At 38.6% G+C, this 20,825-nt stretch overlaps 2 protein-coding genes across 2 annotated transcripts in view; one reads left to right on the forward strand and one right to left on the reverse strand.

The window, feature by feature from the left end:
* Positions 1–20,825, forward strand: part of LOC311079134 (uncharacterized protein) — a 162,979-nt gene that overhangs the window by 60,531 nt on the left and 81,623 nt on the right. The gene's annotated exons all lie outside the window — the stretch shown is intronic.
* Positions 11,490–15,404, reverse strand: LOC311078888 (C-type mannose receptor 2-like; the record flags this gene model as incomplete). Its single annotated transcript, XM_084107940.1, has 4 exons — positions 11,490–11,839; positions 12,004–12,351; positions 14,919–15,275; positions 15,368–15,404. The coding sequence occupies 4 exons, from the start codon at positions 15,402–15,404 to the stop codon at positions 11,490–11,492; spliced, it is 1,092 nt and encodes a 363-aa protein (XP_083964066.1).

Raw genomic sequence — 20,825 nt, forward strand, 5'->3', positions numbered from 1 at the left:
GTCGGGGCACCCGCCTTTGACTGCCACCCGATCCACTAAGCACCGGCCCTTTATGATCCCTCCTGCAGGTGGTGAGCCCACGGGAGGGCGGCCCCACGTCACTCTTTCGGGCTGAACCCGGCCGGGCCCCATGGGGGGAGGTTGCAAGCCCCAACCCCGGGCCTGGCTCCAGGGTGGGGCCCCGGCTGCGCCATGCCAGGCGACGTCATGGTCCTTGTTCTTAAATCAGTCATAAAGGGTTTATGAACTGCTCTTAGTCTGACTCGTCACCTAGGACCTGTTTGCCTTGGGAGACCCTACCAGCGGCATAAAGCCCCGGACAACATAGCTCATAGGATCATTCGGGTACTCAAACCCCTCCACCATGATAAGGTGGCAGTTCAAGGAGGGGCAAATAAATAATTAAAATAAGAAAAATAACTAAATAAGAAAAATACAGCTATGGAAAACATTCCAAACATAATGTGAAAGGAGAATGATGTGTGTGTGAGAGTAGAAATGTATGTATGTGAAAGGAAAATGTATGTGTGTGACAGTAGAAATGTATGTATGTGAAAGGAGAATGTATGTGTGTGACAGTAGAAGAATGGATTTTGGCTTGTACGGCCCCTCATAGTTTACTGTTTGTTTGTTTATAAAACATGAACACATTTGCATGTAAACACATTCTCATCACTCATTTGTTTAGGTCCACATTTAGACTTTCAGGGTGGACAATCTTTACATCTCTGACGTGAAACAAAAGCAGAAACAGTGTGTTATTGTTCTAGACACATTCCATTGTTTTATTCAGTCTTATTCATCTGTTAGTTTTATTGCAACAGTAAAAGTTACACTTCTTAACATTAGTTTTTCTCTGGCTGTTTTAACAGAGATTATAAAGCACACTTGTTATAGGAAAAAAACAAAACAAAAAACAATGAGAAGTTATTATGTAGTGGATGATTATTATGTAGGGTTAAGGTAGGGTTGATTATTGATGATAACATGTAGTGGCCTGAGGCCTAAACCATGAAGCTGGTTTAAGTTAACAAGGTGTTTCAGTTTAGTTTGCACCAACCCTGGATTTTAGGCACCATGAAAGTGGCTCGGCTTTTAGCGGCGTTCATCGCGATAGTCACGGTATCAACAAACCTGATTGGATTGGTTTGGTTTTGTCAACTCCAAACTAATCCTGTAACCCTGAGTTTGTTCAACTACCATCATGGTAGTTCACCATTTACTGATCTAATCCAGTGTTTAATCAGTTATCAAACATGTGTTATATTATTAACACACTTAAATTATACATTACCACCACTGTGAAACTACAGCAATGAGCTATTATGAGGGGTTTTTAAAATCATTGTCCATTTAATAAAGAAATGTACTTCACAGAGATAAAAAATCAGCACATGAATCTCAACAATGGTGACAATCAAACCAACTTACACAAAAATATACACTCTGAACATCACAAAATAGGCTACAGAAAGTCACAAAACAGCAAAAATACAAACAAATAAATAAAATATTAAGACTATTCAGCTGCATAATTTATTCATGCTGCAGTGCATGCTGGGAGTTTTGTACCATGGAGTCACGGCCGGCTCAGAGCCACAACAAATGAAGGAGGCAACAAGAACAAAAGTGAATCAAAAAGTATTTATTAACAAAAATATAGTTTACAACTCCAAATAAGAACAACTAAATAATTAAAGGTAGGGTATGGGATTTGCAAAACGGCCGGCAGATTTTGAAAATACACAACTCAAATGGTCCTACCTTCTTTCCTCCAACGCTGGCCCTGACTCTACCCATTCGAAGCGCGCGAGGGGGATGGGGGGAGGGGGGTATGGTACGACCGTTTGATTGACGAACTTACTGTCCAATGATTCTAGGTGGTCTTGGAAATGATTGGCTGGAGTTTTTCGAGTCCTGCCCGTTCCACAGATGATTAAATTGCTTAACTTTCATTTCAGTGCTTCTAACTCAGTGGCTGTAAGTGGGTTAGGAATAGGATTTCAAGTGATTTTGAAAAAATGGACAAAAACGAGAATCACATACCCCACCTTTAACCCTCTGGGATCTAAGGTGTTTTTGGGGTCCTTGAGATGTTTTGACATGCCCTGACATTTGTGCTTTTTTCAGTTGCTTATAAACATATCAATGGCAAAGGTGTAATTACACTCTATTTAGCACAAACAGGGCTACCATAATATGTGAGCAACATGTATGTACATGTTTGTATTTTTGAGAGAATAATGTTTATGCATGGTTATTGAAAAAAATAAAAATGAAAGTTTCTGAAATAAGGCCTCAAAACACATACTAAATATTAGGGCTGGGAATCACTGGGTACTTCACGATACGATACGATACGCGATACATTGTTCACGATACCGATAATATCACGATATGGCGATACTGCGATACTGCGATAATCGATATATTATCAGTAATAACTCACAATATAGCATGTTTTAAGAAATAAAACGATTTTTTTTTTTAATTAGGAAAATGAATCTCCATTTATTTTTTTGGATGAAACACAATAACAAAAACAACTTGTGTCTTATCAGTTGCAACAAAACAGTCACAGACACTATTTTTGTTTTGCTGCAGATGATTTTTTAACTAACACATACATTTCAACACATTTAAATGCAGTTTAGTGTGCTAGTGTAATGTTAGACCAAGTGAAACAGCGCTGCGTTACCTCACAAGTTTAATTTGTCTAATAAACTGACCTGTGAGTAGTAATTCTGCACTTGCGTGTAGTTTGGTTGAATGAAATGTCCATATTCCTTTCATATCTGTAAAAGGAATATGGACGTGTGGAGCTATCGTGTGGAGCTGATAGCTGTCTCTTAGCAATCCCGAACTGCTTCATATCACAGTCATGATAAAAGCATTGATGTATTCACTCATCCATAACGTTGACGACAAGATCCATAATTCTTAGCAAATGTTGCGTCATCAAACTACACCTTTGTTATTGTAAAGAGGTTACCGACCCCTAGTGGCAAAAAATTACATACTGTACGTTTAATGACTTACAACTGAACGTTGTTATGTTTCTAAGTCAAGCATCCAGTTTACAAGTGTGGAGTAATTCTGTGTTATATTATTGAGTAAAAAATATTACAAACTAAACTTCCACTAAGTACAAATTATTCAACAAACTTTTACTGGCAAAGCTAAAGTTACTTATTTTCTTTGAATTTACTTAACTTAGTAGAGTTTATTTAATTCCATATGTGGAGTTTACTTTAAAAATCTGCGCGCAAAATAAATATTAAGGACATTTTACTTATTGTTTTTTTCAGTGTGGCTGGACGTCAGTTGTAGTGAGCATTGAACACACACACACGGGCCGTTTTACCTTTGCAGCGGGGGCGGGAGTGGACAGTCAAAAAAAGTCCCGTAGTCCCGCGATGTGCCGTGTAACAGGAAAGGAATCAACAAATGAAGTCCACGCAGTCGATCAGTAACTCTTTCTCCATAGCATTCTGTAGAAGGCTAGGCCAAGTGATTCATTCATTATTTCATTCATATGTTAAGTAAATACAAACATAATGGCTAGAAATCCCCCCAAAAAGTCTTTTCTCACTAAGTTAAATATCAGAATGACAGTTGACAGATGTGATCGCGGAAACTACCTATGTCAAACAGGTATATTCACCTCAGAGAAGAAGATATGGATTATATTTTGTGTTGTATTTTTGTTAATCTTCATGTCTTTCAAAATGTGTGTTTTTCATGGCGAGTCAGAGTGAACTGCGGTGCTGTCTCATGAACGCGCAGTCGAGCACAGACCATCAGGCAAGGTTAGGATTTTCGTTAAATAATACATTAAATTTCATATCGTATACCAGAACACTTAGAATATAGCCTACAGCACATATTGCATAGGATTATTCTATGATATCATTGTGTCTTTTTGAAAAAAAATATTCTGGTCGCTATTCACAGCCATTAAATAGACGAGCACAAGCAGGAAATAAAATTCTCTTTTTGTGGTGATAAAACAAAGAAGGGCAAACAGCATTAGAACACCAGGGTGAATTAATTTTCGTTTTATTGGGAACTATCCTAACTGTTTTGTTTTAGGTGTGTGTGTGTGTGTGTGTGTGTGTGTGTGTTGTTACACGTGTTTAAATGTGTTTTTGGGCTCCACTAGCCTAGTTGTTTTAACAGTTGCTAGAATTGTAGGCTATTGGTGGTGCTAGCATTATTTTTAGTTAAACGCAATGCTTTATATCTGCTGTTCTGAACGTTTAACGCATAGCCCTAATATTTGTGTAATATTTTCACAGTTTCTACAAGCTGTAGGCCTAACAAATATTGCGGTAATATACACACACGTTGCAGGAGCGGGCGGAATTGGTCAGAAATTCAGTGAGAGCGGGATTAAAAAAACAGTCCCGCACAGGGCTCTATTGGCCAGATTCACCGCATGACAACGATCATGTGTGTTTCGTGTTTATTCTCACACCTTCAGTTCCACTAATGCTCACAAATCTGTTTTTATAACAGTAAAATCTCTTTTCATCTAGTCGCGATGTTATATTGTGTCATGTTGTGTTATCAAAATAAAACTGATTAAAAAAACTTAGACCCCACTACATTGGTATTTAAATATAAGCTTATGTTGAACTTTATTCTTGTAGAAACAGACGCTATTTTAAACAGTACTACATAAAGTATTAAATGGAAATGTCTCTGAAAAGTCTGTGTATTTGACAAATATAGCATTTATTTCACTTCTGCTGTGGTAAAGTATGCAAACACAGCACGAGCATCACTACGAGAAGCAGAAAGTGTCAGACTCCTAAACGCCTGCACACGGCAACTCTCACCGATCGGTTACATCCATCCACAGTCGATGTCCAACACACCTTACATCACAACTATAACGATAACAGCACAGAGGAACAATATCGTTGGAATCACTTTCAAGCTGATGAATGATAAAAACAGCCTACACAAAACCTTTCCGTTTTCTTCTGTCATGTCAAACTAGCAAATAACAATTAAGCTTGTGTAGTGTAGGAAATATAAGCTGACTATGCCACCTCCTTATTTAAGGCAGGAGGAGCCCTCCACAGATCACAATACTTGATTCTAGGCAACAAAAACTTTGTAAAAAGTGTGTAAAAAAAACAAAACAAACTCTAAATTTTATTGCTCCAACACAGACCATCAAATGTTAAACCGTGTCCATAATAAAATCCACATAAGTAGGAAATAGCTCTCCTCAAGACTGCAAGAGGGACAGGCTGCTCTTATGGACCTCCTGCCACCTGTCAGAGACAGAAGAAGAAAACAGAAGAAAACCCACAGCATACACCACAAATCAGAAGTAACCTTTAAAGCAGAACTCGGCAACTCTAGCAAACTCTAGTCACTTCTTCGCTGATTTTCCCTTTTGTTGTCGCATGTTTTCCCCACGAGCTCCCCCTACAGCTGTGGGGCGTATATTTCACAACACGGTTGTAAAAAACTCACTTGCGGCGGCCTCCTCCCCCTCTCTACCGCTGCTCATGTGCGTTTGTTTTGATCGGAGCAAGCCAACTGTATCGTGTGGAGCTATGTCTACCGAGGTGGGTAATCTGGTAATACATCATACATGCGTGTGTGTTTATGTCGAATTGCCGTAAAGCAATTTGTGTTTCGCGCTCTTTCTCGTTTCTCACGAGACTTCCAATTTCTATCTTGCCGGGACGCTAGTCCCCAAGTTGCAAGGTTGGTTTTCCACCTGGGAACGCTGGGGGGAGCGGGGAAAGTCATACATATCACCAGAACAGGTTGTTTAACCATCCAAATGATTTCTAGACAGTTTTATTAAGTTAAAAAAGTTACCAAGTTCTGCTTTAACCCTCTGGAGTCTGAGGGGTTTTTGGGGTCCTTGAGATGTTCTGACATGCCCTGACATTTGTGCTTTTTTCAGTTGCTTATAAACATATTAATGGCAAAGGTGTAAATTCACTCTATTTAGCACAAACAGGGCTACCATAATATGTGAACAACTTGCATGTACATGTTTGTATTTTTGATAGAATAATGTTTATGCATGGTTTTTTAAAAAACAAAAAACTAAAGTTTCTGAAATAAGGCCATAAAACACATTCTAAATATATGTAAATAAGACTTTTGACTAATGGATGTCGTTGCCTAGAATTTTTTCTTCAAAAATATGTGAAAATCATCCTGCCTAATCATTCACATAACACAATACATTGATTTAAATCTTGTAAAACACTTTTTGTTTGGAAAGGCCATATGCGGGTGGGCGTGATTCACACCTGAGTCAATGGGGCCCGCATAATGAGGCTGCATACGTAATGAGCCTTTCATTCAGGTGTGTGACTGAGCCACAAGAATGCAAGGACAATATATAACTGGTTTGTTGTTTTTTCCACAAATTTTGCTTGCAAATTGTACAATATCCAAGGTAAACATTTCTAGTAATTGTGCAGTTAATTGTTCTCATACTGTATTTTCAGATTTGGAATATATTCTCTTCCCAAATGTGTCACTAATAAAGCATAATAAAATTATTTAAAGATAAGGCTTATAATGACCTTTTAAGATTTTGTTTACATCTATCCTTATATATATATATATATATATATATATATATATATATATATATATATATATATATATATATATATTTTTATTTTTTTATTTTATTTTTTTTTTAAGGTTATACAATTACAACAACATTTAAAATTGTAACAATATTTCCAGTGTAATCTTTCTTTGTATTCGCGATTCATATTAAAACAGTATTTTTGCCAGCTGTAGTAGCTCCACAACAGCGCGCATCTTTGCGTTCATTCATTCATAGTAACGCGATTCATATTAAAACAGTATTTTTGCCAGCTGTAGTAGCTCCACAACAGCACGCATCTGTGCGTTCATTCATTCATAGTAACGCGATTCATATTAAAACAGTATTTTTGCCAGCTGTAGTAGCTCCACAACAGCACGCATCTTTGCGTTCATTCATTCCGATTAGAACAAAGCAAACAGAACTGACCTAATTCCTCAGCGGGATCCGTTTGCTCCTCGAAATGATACTTCCAGAACTTCTGAGGTAAATTTTTGCAGGATTATTATCAAGATAGTATTATTCCTCACAGCATCCTAAAGTACATAAGTCTGAAAGTGAACTCGCGGTGTGTGTTATCCAGCTGATGGGCGTTTTACAGGTTTGTTTGGATCGGCTCACATTTGCGTTTGAATAGCGCGTGCTCTCCGTGGGCGGAGCACATTAAAACTTAATTAGCTGAGATGAGAACGACTGACACCTCTCTCTTTGCATACATATTACATAAACTGTGAATATTTGTTTTTTATAAAAATTACTTCGTTTAAAAGAAGATAATTCAAGCTTCATGCCTGTATGTCTGAATGGCTGTTTGACTGAGTATTCGCTGAGTTTTGGTTCATTTTCGGACGCGTTTCAGAATGGACTACACTGACAGAGAGGAGGCAGAACTCGCTTCGTGTTTATTTTTCTTTATTTGGCAAAAAGCACAACACTTTGTTTTTATTGTGAGTATACACAAAAATAATACACATTTAACAGAATCGATTGATGTATGAAACTTGTTTTGTAAAATCAAAGTCAAAAGAGTATTTTGGGTCTCAATTCAACTCATAAGGAAAAAAGCGAGCAGATCACGCCGGCGTGATCTCCGACCTCTGAGGGTTAAATAGGGTGACCAGACGTCCAGAAAAATTCGGGACAGTCCCGAAATCTAAGCTGTTGTCCCGAATCCCGAATCCCGAATCCGGCCCTAATTGTCTCGAAAATTATACTAAAGCAAAATCTTGAGTAGTTATTGTCTGATAAAACATTAAAAACTGTCCGTGGAGGTTGAGTCGTCCTGCAGCCATTTTGGTTGGTTGATTGGCACTGTGTGTAAAAATAATACTTCGAACTAATGTCTGATGTCGGGTTACACAAAGCAAATCATCTACTCAATTATTTAGTTTTCTTATTTAATGACTGACAATTTAGTTGTAATAATAATTGTGGCATAAGGCTTATTAGCGTTAGGCTATAGCCTGAAAGGTCTGATTTACGCACTGTTACAACAGTCATTGTTTTTTATTTTTCACCATGACATTTGAGTTCATGATTTTAATGTTGTTTTTTTTGTGGCAGACTAAAGACTAATGAAATACTGTTGATCTTTGAATATAAATATGTTTGGTTCAGGTTTGAAATTCATTATCTTTTATTATAGGCTATGTAGTCTAATATCATAGTAAGAATACCATATTTGATGAAAGCCTCAAATGCTTCAGAAAGTTTCAGTTTCCCATCACTACCATCTGTTGTTGCAACAACCATTTATGCTGTCTTGATCATATGACTAGCACCTGCACCTGAAACTGATTGCTGGCCAGTCTCCTCCCACACTTGCTTAGGCTTGTTATCCTACTGGTTATAAGGGACAACACTGTATAAAACTGTATATCAGATTAAAGGAGAAACATTATGAATGAAACTTACTTGAAACTTGAACGTTTGCTATATCAACATCCTAACAAAGAGAATACGCTTAATTAATGTGGTTGTCAGTACATGTCAAGCTTTTCTTGCAATTTTTGCTGCCCATCATGTGTAAAGATACTTTTCATACACGAGAAGTGAGTTCAAACCCGGACACGCAAGTGGTTGCCGTGGTAACCTTAACGTGCTGGATTAATTTTATTTGAGGAAATCTGTTTAAAATAGGCTATTAGGCTTGAACTTATTGGTCCTGCGCTGCCTAAGGACTCAGTTGATTTGAATAAATATGCAGCCCAAATAAAGAGTGCAGCCCAAAGTGTTACAAATCCTGAGTTTGGAAAAAATAAGACTTAATTTAAGGTGCTCCGGGCCTAAGATCACTGTCATGTGGTGTCCTTTCATAAATTATCTCCAAAACCAATTATAACTGTAACTGGACAAATTGAGGCTGTCGTCAGGTTTTGCCTTTGATCTACTGAAGTTATTCTTTCTCTTTATTGTTTTCTTTATATACACAATGTAAAGGCACAATTTACACTCACCTAAAGGATTATTAGGAACACCTGTTCAATTTCTCATTAATGCAATTATCTAATCAACCAATCACATGGCAGTTGCTTCAATGCATTTAGGGGTGTGGTCCTGGTCAAGACAATCTCCTGAACCCCAAACTGAATGTCAGAATGGGAAAGAAAGGTGATTTAAGCAATTTTGAGCGTGGCATGGTTGTTGGTGCCAGACGGGCTGGTCTGAGTATTTCACAATCTGCTCAGTTACTGGGATTTTCACGCACAACCATTTCTAGGGTTTACAAAGAATGGTGTGAAAAGGGAAAAACATCCAGTATGCGGCAGTCCTGTGGGCGAAAATGCCTTGTTGATGCTAGAGGTCAGAGGAGAATTGTCCGACTGATTCAAGCTGATAGAAGAGCAACTTTGACTGAAATAACCACTCTTTACAACCGAGGTATGCAGCAAAGCATTTGTGAAGCCACAACACGCACAACCTTGAGGCGGATGGGCTACAACAGCAGAAGACCCCACCGGGTACCACTCATCTCCACTACAAATAGGAAAAAGAGGCTACAATTTGCACGGGCTCACCAAAATTGGACAGTTGAAGACTGGAAAAATGTTGCCTGGTCTGATGAGTCTCGATTTCTGTTGAGACATTCAGATGGTAGAGTCAGAATTTGGCGTAAACAGAATGAGAACATGGATCCATCATGCCTTGTTACCACTGTGCAGGCTGGTGGTGGTGGTGTAATGGTGTGGGGGATGTTTTCTTGGCACACTTTAGGCCCCTTAGTGCCAATTGGGCATCGTTTAAATGCCACGGCCTACCTGAGCATTGTTTCTGACCATGTCCATCCCTTTATGACCACCATGTACCCATCCTCTGATGGCTACTTCCAGCAGGATAATGCACCATGTCACAAAGCTCGAATCATTTCAAATTGGTTTCTTGAACATGACAATGAGTTCACTGTACTAAAATGGCCCCCACAGTCACCAGATCTCAACCCAATAGAGCATCTTTGGGATGTGGTGGAATGGGAGCTTTGTGCCATGGATGTGCATCCCACAAATCTCCATCAACTGCAAGATGCTATCCTATCAATATGGGCCAACATTTCTAAAGAATGCTTTCAGCACCTTGTTGAATCAATGCCACGTAGAATTAAGGCAGTTCTGAAGGAGAAAGGGGGTCAAACACAGTATTAGTATGGTGTTCCTAATAATCATTTAGGTGAGTGTATGTCTGTATGCATGTTGTGTTGTTGGTTGTGTTGTTATGTGAATATGTATGTTGATTGTTGTTTAAATAAAAATGGAAAAAAAAAAAAAAGTGGGGGCAGAGCGGAAGGAAAGCGGTATTATTCTATAACCTTGGTCCGACTATCGAACCAATTGCCTTTTCACTTCAGTTGGGACTGTGGTACCTGTAGAAGAAGTTTATCGGCAGATCTCAAACTCTTAACAAAAGTCAAGGATCAAGAGCTCAACTAAAGCAAACACTGATCATCATAATGGCGACTTCAAACTAAACATTCAATAAAACATCAACATCTAAACCTCTGTTAATTCTCAATAAAACTTATGTAGACGTATGACAGATATAAAGTCAAACTTTAAACACATATATATATATATATATATATATCTAATTAACGGAAGTTTCTCCAGTGTTATTTTAACACTGTAGATTGGACCCATACAGACACTGAGTAGTGTCCATTTAACACTGAGGATTTTACTGTGTAGAATGTTGAGTTGTTATAAAAATTAAGTTGAAAGAATGTTTACATATTTCAACATTTTTCAATTAAAATTGTATATATATTTGTGTTTTATAAATGTCACAACACAAAAATGCTGTTTGTAAATATTTTTATTTGAGCTGGTGTTGTTGAACACACATTACAGGTTGCAAGATACTTTATACTCAACTTTATTTTTTTCTTTAAGAATAAACCATATTTCATTTCATTGAGACACATATAGATGCTCACAATCATATTTTAAACAAGTAATTTGCAAATATATGACTAGTGCAAAACACAGGAGTGAGGAGAAGAAAGAAGCCACACCACCAGAATAACAAGATCCCATGAAATCAACTGACGTGGCTTGTGCTTTGCTTTTATTTTAAACAGCCAATATACTTTGAGACACATCCTCGAATCATGATCTTCTACTTTCTATTTAACAGCAATTATGTTTGACTGAACAGTCACAAATATTGTTGATGTCATGGAGTCTTTAAAACATATAGTGCACATTAGTATTTTAAATACCCAACGAACATTACATTGATAGTAAAAAGACTCATATGATACTTTTAAATTACATAAATTAATTTCATTGTACTGATATAAGCACATTATCTGATGATTAAAACAATACAAAAAGGTTTTTGCCAGTAAAAAAAAAAAACATTTGCCAGTTATGTAAGAACACAAACATATCCTTCACTCCTAAGATCTGCTGCAGATGAAGTTGAGTTTGTGGTGTTCAGGACGGCTGATCCAGCGCTGATCTCCTCCAGACTGAACTGCTCCAGATCTCACTCCAGACACACAGTTCTCCTCTCCTGGAGCCCAGTTATGAAAGCACACGGTCTCTCCGCTCACCCAGTACCAGAGGCCCAAAATACAGGAGTGACGTAAACCCAACCACACCGCCTCAGTAGACGCACGTTTAACCACATTCATCACACGACGCTGCATCTCGACTGACTGAACCGAGACCAGATCCGTATAATTCTGTCTGCAGTATCTCAGAGCTTCAGGCCACGTCAGATTCTCTTTGATCAGAATCAGTTTATCTGGACACAAAACAAACCACAAGCAAAAACTAGAGAGAGACTGATCAAAAACAACATGCAGAACAAACACTGTGGAGGAATCTGTCATGTCAGACATGTAGCGTGAACTTTAAGATATCTGGAGGTGATGGATGGATTGTGTGTGTTTGTGAGGATCTGCTCACCTTCATGACACACAAAAGGATATTGGTTGTTGCAAGAGATGTCATGCCATTGACCCTGAGCATTTGGTCTGATCACTGCACAGTTTTCAACACCTCCAACATTATTAGGTTGAGTAGGAGCCCAGTATCTGAATGAGGAGTTACTCTGATCTGACCACTGCCATGAGTCTCTGAACAGACCGATCCAGATCCATGATCTAGATAACCGAAGACCACTAATGAAATCCTTAACCTGTTGATTCTCATTCTGGTTCCTCACACTGACCAGATCAATGTGTTTCTGTCTGCAGTAACTCTGAGCGTCTCTCCAGTTCTTCTTCTGATTGACAAAGACGAGTCCTCTGTTCGCTTTAAGAAAAAAAGAAAAGAAAAAAAAAACAGTTTCATGAATCAGTTTGTTCATTATTCTTATGCTGCTTTATGGTTTGGATGTGAACAAGAGCAGCAATGGAAGCATCAGAAAAGAATTCAAAGACATGAAGTAACATTTCTGAGCATTTGGATGATTTTAAAGTGCTTTCTTTTTGTCCATTATGTTTCCTCTTCAGAACACTTGATTAAGAGCCTGAAGAGAGAAACGTCAGACAGAGGAAGATGTTACACTGCAGCTAAATATGTTAATTAACTAGTCCACTAAAATATTTACTTGTACGGTATACTAGTAATTTATAATTTAATGTAGTTGCAGTGTATTTTGATGCTTGATTTTGTTTTAGTGGACTATTATTACATTGACATTATTACATAATGCTGATAATATATTTTGAGATTTGAGATATTCATAGACCTGCAGCAACATAGACGAGAATAAGAAAACAAGTCTGGGTAATTTTAGCAGCTTTAAAGATAATTTTTTAAAGCACACTTTTTTTTCATGTGCACTTTTTAAAGCAGTGTTTTAAAATTTGAATCGGCCTATTTGAATCTTTTTTTTCTTTTTTTGAATTTGAATATTTAAATAAAAAATATTTAAAAGTATTTAATGCATTATTTTATTATAATTAATAATTTGTTATTACAGCTATTTTATAATAAATCCAATAGCAAAACATGAAATGCTGAGTGTCTTCCAGAAACTCAGCATCATGTATTTCTTGAGTCAGATACATCTTTTTCTCTTTATTCCAGAGCATTTGATGTTTTGTATTGATTATCTTTGAACTGATTATGTAATTGGCCTGATACATTTACAAATTCCCGAAGTACTGGCCGAGATGACGCTGTTCTCTGTGGGAACATTAGCGCTGAACACCCGCTGACGGCCTGGAGCTCGAACCTGCGAAAGCTTCTGAACATATCGTAAAATAGGCAATAAGATTATATATTAGTCAGATATTTGAGGTCTAAATAACTACATTCTCATCTAAAAAACTCTTAAAACAACATTTTGTGACACAACTACAGTAGTATTTATTTAAAATATGGTGGATTTTCTCGACCGCCATGACAGTCGGCGCTAGCGGAGTGATACAAATGGTGAAACAGTTTGAATGAGGTTACTGCACAAATATTGCACGGCTAAAAAAAGGCAATCAGCCAATCAGATTCGAGAACCACCTGAAACTATCTGAAAAAATGATATTCTTTGTGTTTTAATTTTGATAAATCATTGCATATGCACCTGCTGCGCAGACGTCACACTTCATCAGCGCGTTCTGTAAGGCTTTGCAGAAACACACAGTCACTGAGCGCCACAAACACACAGCAGTCGTCTTTTACAGTTCCTCCTGAACCAAAACAACGAGCTCATGCTGCGTTCACACCATGAGTGACTGTAATTATGAGATGGCAACCCGGAGCTGTTCACGTCCTCAGACTCGGATTTATGTGTTTTTTATGTCAACACTGTCAACGCCGAAATGAATCTACAGCAGTCAGGTGGTACAACTAGAGCTCTGTAAGTTGTTTATGTTCATTCATGAGTTCACACTTACATACAATTAGAGGGAGTAAAGTTTAATGTGTATTTGGCGTGCTGTCCGGAGGGAGGGCTCCGAGCTCGGAGTTCGGCCGGTGTGGTGTAATATTCTGTAACCCTATAGTAATGGGTCCCAATTAGTATGCCAGTAGTATGCCTGATCTAAATCTGTTCTCGCGATACGGTAAGGCAGTATCAGTGCAGTATAAGCTAAGGAAAAGCTCATAGCACGATCATCGGATAACGTTAGCTGTATGCTATGCTATGCTATTATCTAAGCTAACTAAAAAACACTACCTACGAGAAATGTTTAATTTCACAATCTATAGCTTCGGTTAAATACTAGTATATGAAACGTATAATTTAAAATACATTAAATACATTAATGATTCTTTATAACGTAGTACAAACGTCTTCTATAATAAAGTGATTTTGTATGATTTGTAACCAGGCACTAAAGCGATTACCCATAAAACGTGCTTTGAACCAATCGGATTGCTTGGGTCCTCAGCCCGGACCCATTACTATAGGGTTACAGGATACTATACCACACCGGAACCCAGAGTACTCCCCCCGTATGTAAGTGTTTAGGACTAGAAGTGTGGAGAAGGGGTGGTGGAGGGATGCTGCTAAACTGTCAATGAATTGAGGTGAGACTGCTGAATGTATATATATATACACATCTTATCATTGATTGCTGAGTGCTCTCCACTCGTGTTAATTATCTGAATGTGCTCCTCCCGAACTTTGTTAATAAAAACATCATTTATTATTGTAACGTTATGTGCTTTGAGACATGAGGTAATTTAACGCTGTCTCTCTTGATGCTTTGCCGACTTTCAAAGCCAGCTTGATATTGCTAGCCTCTCTGAAATGACCTACGCTACCTTTAATTTATAAATTAATGATGTGTGTGTTAGTAGAAAATGTTCTGGAGCCATTATATTTGGTATATGGTGCATGAACGGTTGTTGTAATTGTAAATAGCTGCACTCACTGTCATTGCAGATGAAACGACGAGTATCACTACATGACAAATCATGAAATTTTCCACTTGACATCATTCCACAATAATCTCTGCCTTCAGGTTGTCCAGATCCCCAGTTCAGATAGAGCGCAGGTTCACCTGAAGACCACTGCCATTTATTAACACTCGTCCTCTTCAGCCCAATCCAGACTAACTGAACACGTCCATCATTCACACTCTTCTTCAGCTCGTTCATGTCGTTCATGTTGTCAACGGTGGCCAGATCTGTGTAATTCTCTCTGCAGAATCTCTGAGCTTCAGTCCAGGTCTTCTCCTCGTTTATAAAGTGATACTGACGCTGAACACATTCAGCTACGGAGCAGAGAGCTGTGAAAGAGAGCGTTTGATTTAATGCTTTTCATAACAGGGTCAAACCTGATGAAACTATAAACCATAAATAAAACAACAAACACACTCACCAATGAGAAGAAGAATCAAACATAGAGTTTGGTCCATTTCTGAAGAAGAAACACATTAAAAATCCCAAATACTCACATATTCATCATGGACTAAATCATGATCATGTAATTAAAAAATAAATCAATTAATTAATTGATAAAAAAATAGCAGTTTTAGCAATTATTCAGACAATAATAACATTTGAAAGTGTAATTGTGTTTGAAGAATGAACATGTTCTTACTTTAGAGGTCGTGTGTTTCTGTCCTGAGTCTGATGTTTCTGTCTGCAGATTTACACTACGCTATTATTATATCTGCTCTCATCCCTCATTCAGCTCATCACATCATTTGTGTATTTCTCTAAAACTAATTTTCATGTTTTCCTTCCTCCTTATCTGTGTTTGTCTACCTCTGTATTTGCATATTGGCATCTTTGTCAGTTAGTATAAGTCTATATTTATATGAACCTTAATCAAAAAAATATGTGAACATTCACAATTTATATTGTTATATTCACAACTAAACAGCAGCTTTAATTATATTGCTGGACTGCATAACTCGTGTTTCATCCCTGTTCATCTTGACATGTATCGGCCTGTCCACCAACACTTGCGATCTTTCCACTTCACCATTTGTCTACTTACATTACATTTTTTTCTTGTATTTGTCCCAAGTGATCAAGTGTGTGTAGAACTTTTGATTACCCGATGTGACACACTTACAGTGTTGTAAAAATGCAAGTGTTTACAGAGCTTTATTTTGATTTTCAAAGCTTTGCATTTTTAAATAATCCTCTAAGTGCCTGTACAGCAGCTTTTAATTAAGTGATAAAAAGCAGTTGCAAATGTTGTAAAATTAAAAAATTCACATACTCATGTTTGCACCAGTAAAATGTGCTCACTTATATCCTGTTGCGTGCACATACTCTCTAGTGGCCAAGACTGCAGGTGTGGGTATTTGGACAGACCCCATGTTTGAGTTTCTCAGTTTTGGGCCACTTTTATCTGTTGCTGTTTTTTTTTAACCTTTATTTAACCAGGAAAAGTCCCATTGAGTTACAGTAACTCTTCTCCCAGGGAGTCCTGGCCAAGATAGGCGGCCAAAAAGTTGCAAAGAAAAAACATTAAAAAAGATAGGACAAAAAAATCACATACTACACAACAAATCTCTATACATAGACTATACATATACAAACAAGACATTATGTTTAACTTAAGTAAATACAAACATATAATTTAAAGGGTACCTAGTTAAAAACAATTTGTCACAATAATGATTCCAGATCCAATTGCAAGTTGCTCAAGTTTATTAGACAGAGAAGATACTCAGATCAGACAAGATGCAGGAGACTGATGAATCTTGACAGACGATACCATAAAGGAATACTCAGGGTGCACTAAAAGAGACTGGTCGATGTGAATTCCCGAACTGGTAATCCAGCGCCACATGGGACTCAGAGGAGAACGCGAAGAATAAACACAGCAGGCAGCTCAGACGAGGTAACTGGCAACAAGAACAAGACATAAGTGACAAAATTTTTTTGTCACACAAAATTGTCAAAATTGTACAGTTTCATACAGAGTGCAGTGGTGAGTCCTAGCTTTTGCATCTATAATGAAACGTAAGGCAGAGTGATATAATACATCTATTTGTTTTAATAAAAATGAGGTAGAGTGCATATAAATTAAATCACCGTAATCCAAAACTGTTAAGAATGAACTCTGCACCAACCTTTTCCTTGCTGAATAAGGAAAGCACCTCTTTAATCTAAAATAAAAACCTAACTTAGGTCTGAGTTTTTTTAAAAGGCTCTCAATATGGACCCCAAAAGACAATTTATCATCAATCCAAATACCTAGGTATTTGTAAGAAGTCTTTGTAAGAAGACTTTTTAGCATTTAATACCAACTTTAATCCTACCAGAGATTTTTGTACCTGACTAAAGGCAGACTGTAAATGATAAATTGCAAAATGAAAAGATTGGTAAATCTTTGATACCAATCTTTCATTTGAAAGTCACGTGTCTAGTATCTGTAAAACCGCATTTTTCCATCTTAAAAATATATCTAAATTACGTCATATGCTCTCATTGACAAATGCGGAACAATTAGTTCATGCGTTCATGACCTCAAGGCTAGATTATTGTAATGCTCTACTGGGTGGTTGCCCTGCACGCTTAATAAACAAACTACAGCTAGTTCAAAACGCAGCAGCTCGAGTTCTTACCAGAACCAGGAAGTATGACCATATTAGCCCAGTTCTGTCAAAACTGCATTGGCTCCCTATTAAACATCGCATAAATTTTAAAATATTGCTGATTACTTACAAAGCACTAAATGGTTTAGCTCCGCAGTACTTGAGCGAGCTCTTAACGCATTATAGTCCGTCACGTCTATTGCGATCTCAAAATTCCGGCCAGTTGATAATACCTAGAATATCAAAATCGACTGCTGGCGGTAGATCCTTTTCCTATTTAGCACCAAAACTCTGGAACAGTCTTCCTACCATTGTCCGGGAAGCAGACACACTCTGTCAGTTCAAAGCCAGATTAAAGACACATCTCTTTGACCTAGCATTTACATAATACATTATAGACTTCTATAATTTAATGTTAGGCTGCATAGATTAGGTCAGCCGGAACCGGGAACACTTCCCATAAATCCTGATGTACTCGTTACATCATAAGAAGAATGGCATCTACGCTAATTTTAGTGTGTGTTTATCCCGAGGTTTTCCTGCAGCCTGCCGGATCCAGGCCGTATCCAGATCTGACGAAGGACCTTCGCCTGGACCGATGACAACGCAGTGCTGAAGTGCCAACTAGTCTCTCCCTATGGAGGATCCCTCTACCACTCTACAGATAAGGCGTTGTCGGGAAAATTAGTTTCGTGTTCCTACCCCAAAGCAACAAAATAAAATAAAATTCTTTATCAAAATTTATAAGGAAAGACAAGTACTTTGTTTAGGCTTGGCTTGTAGGGAATTCCAAACCTGCGTATTTTCAAACGCACATAACTATAGAACCCATTCTAAATGCGCATGTGAACGCCATCAGCGTTTCTCACAGGTTCGCGTTTAAAGTCTGTGTAGAGAGAATGGTGTCGTCTTAGCGGCCCCTAATTTAATAACAAATTATCGTTGCGACGGAAGCAAATCAATCAAAACTAACTTTAGATGGAAAATAACTTAACTCTGCTATAAAGCCAAAACAATATCTGCTACCTTAAATTATCCGCTTATCTCTGTAAAGCTGCTTTGAAACAATCTACGTTGTTAAAAGCGCTATATAAATGAAGATGACTTGACTTGACATGAGATACAGTTCACAATCGAGTCCCACGAATTCCTCAGTCCACACGACCTAACCAGTAGTTCTACGTCAACACAGAGGACAAGCCGGCTGACCACGCATCTGACACGGATACATGCCGGACGTTTGAAATTGTTAACCCAGAATCAGACATGGAAATACGACCTGAAGTGAGTAGCTTTCTTACTCAGACTCAAAACAGAGGCCTTACCGCCACGCGGTTAGAGCGCTTTCATGCATGCGCTCCCTCACCAGGGCTTTTGCCCTACTCATCCACATAGCCAGCGCTTACAGACAAAACAAGTCCAGTGAATGTAAAGGATGGCACCACTGCAACCTCCCACGCAATCCGGATGAATTGTCTCAGGCAAGACACATCATCATCTGAGACGCACAAGAAGATGTCTTTGCAAAAGAGCTCACAGCTCTTGAGCTCGGACAAGCTGTAACCAAGGACAGTTCCCTTCACAAGCTCAGACCTGTTCTTGAAGGTGATCTGATTTGTGTTGGTGGCAGATTAAAACACGCTGCTGACTTGAGCACTCAGGAAAAAACATCATCTTGCCCAAGACCAGCCACGTTTCTCTGCTGTTGGTGCGACAGTATCATGACGAGGTAGAGCATCAAGACCGACACATCACTGAAGGGGCCCTGAGAGCAGCGGGCTTCTGGGTCATAGGTGAAAAATTACTTATTGCCTCTCTTGCACAAATGTGTAGTGTGCTGAAAGTTATGCGGAAGAACAGAGGAACAGCTTATGGCAGACTTACCTCCAGAACACTTGCACACATGCCCACCCTTAACCTATGTAGGAGTGGATCTGTTCGGACCATGGCAAATCGTCTCCAGGCGTACCCGAGGTGGACAGGCCAAAAGCAAAAGATGGGCAATGCTCGTCTGCTGTATGAGCTCCCGAGCCATGCACATCGAGATCATCGACTCCCTAGACACGTCCAGTTGCATTAATGCATTGAGACGTTTCTTTGCCATACAGGGACCTGCGAAGCAGATAAGACCGGACCGCAGAACACTCCCCAACGGGATCTGAAAGAAGGGGACATTGTGGTCCTGAAGGACAGTCAAGCTGCACGTAACACATGGCCTATGGCGAGGATCACAGCTGTCTTCCCTGGGAGAGACAGCAAAGTAAGGAAGGTGGAGCTCAGGACATCGGACCAAGGTTCTGTGAAGGTGCTCTTGAGACCAGTGTCAGAAGAATTCCTTCTTCTGCCCAATGACTGACGGATCAGAGACATTTGATAGTTAATGGTGACCTCTAAGGTCAGACTAGGAGTGTTCTGCCCTACAGACATTTAATATATACTTTCAGTTTCATTCAGACTCTTATTTTGATGTTTGTTTACTGTGCTAAAACAGGAAGTAGGAAACCACGTTAGAAACGGCAGACTGGTTAAAAATGCAGACGGTCATTACGCCAGGGAAAATGCATCCTACCCGTTGACTTCCCACCCGAAGCATCGCTTGTAAGTACATAATCTTTGTTCTGACTAAGTTAAATTTTAAGCATATTGATTTCATGCTGTAAAGTAATGTTCATGAAAACTGGACCTCTGGAGTACCTATAAACTCATCCGAATACATGAGGGGGACGAGTGGAAGACCGCATTTGTGACCCCTACAGGCCATTATGAGAATTGCGTAATGACATACGGCCTAGTCAATGCCCCAACAAACCAATTTATTATTTATCAAAAGATGAAAACAAGTATTTAACAATCAAAAGAAAACATGTGTGGTTATACACTGCTCAAAAAAATAAAGGGTACACTTAAACAACACAATGTTGTTTAAGTCGTTGTTCAACTCCAAGTCAATCACACTTCTGTGAAATCAAACTGTCCACTTAGAAAGCAACACTGATTGACAATCAATTTCACATGCTGTTGTGCAAATGGAATAGACAACAGGTGGAAATTATAGGCAATTAGCAAGACACCCCCAATAAAGGAGTGGTTCTGCAGGTGGTGACCACAGACCACTTCTAGGAACTGAGATTTCCTGGCTGATGTTTTGGTCACTTTTGAATGCTGGTGGTGCTTTCACTCTAGTGGTAGCATGAGACGGAGTCTACAACCCACACAAGTGGCTCAGGTAGTGCAGCTCATCCAGGATGGCACATCAATGCGAGCTGTGGCAAGAAGGTTTGC

The sequence above is a fragment of the Abramis brama genome (genome assembly GCF_963993115.1).
Source record: "Abramis brama genome assembly, chromosome: 3".
Classification (NCBI taxonomy): domain Eukaryota; kingdom Metazoa; phylum Chordata; class Actinopteri; order Cypriniformes; family Leuciscidae; genus Abramis; species Abramis brama.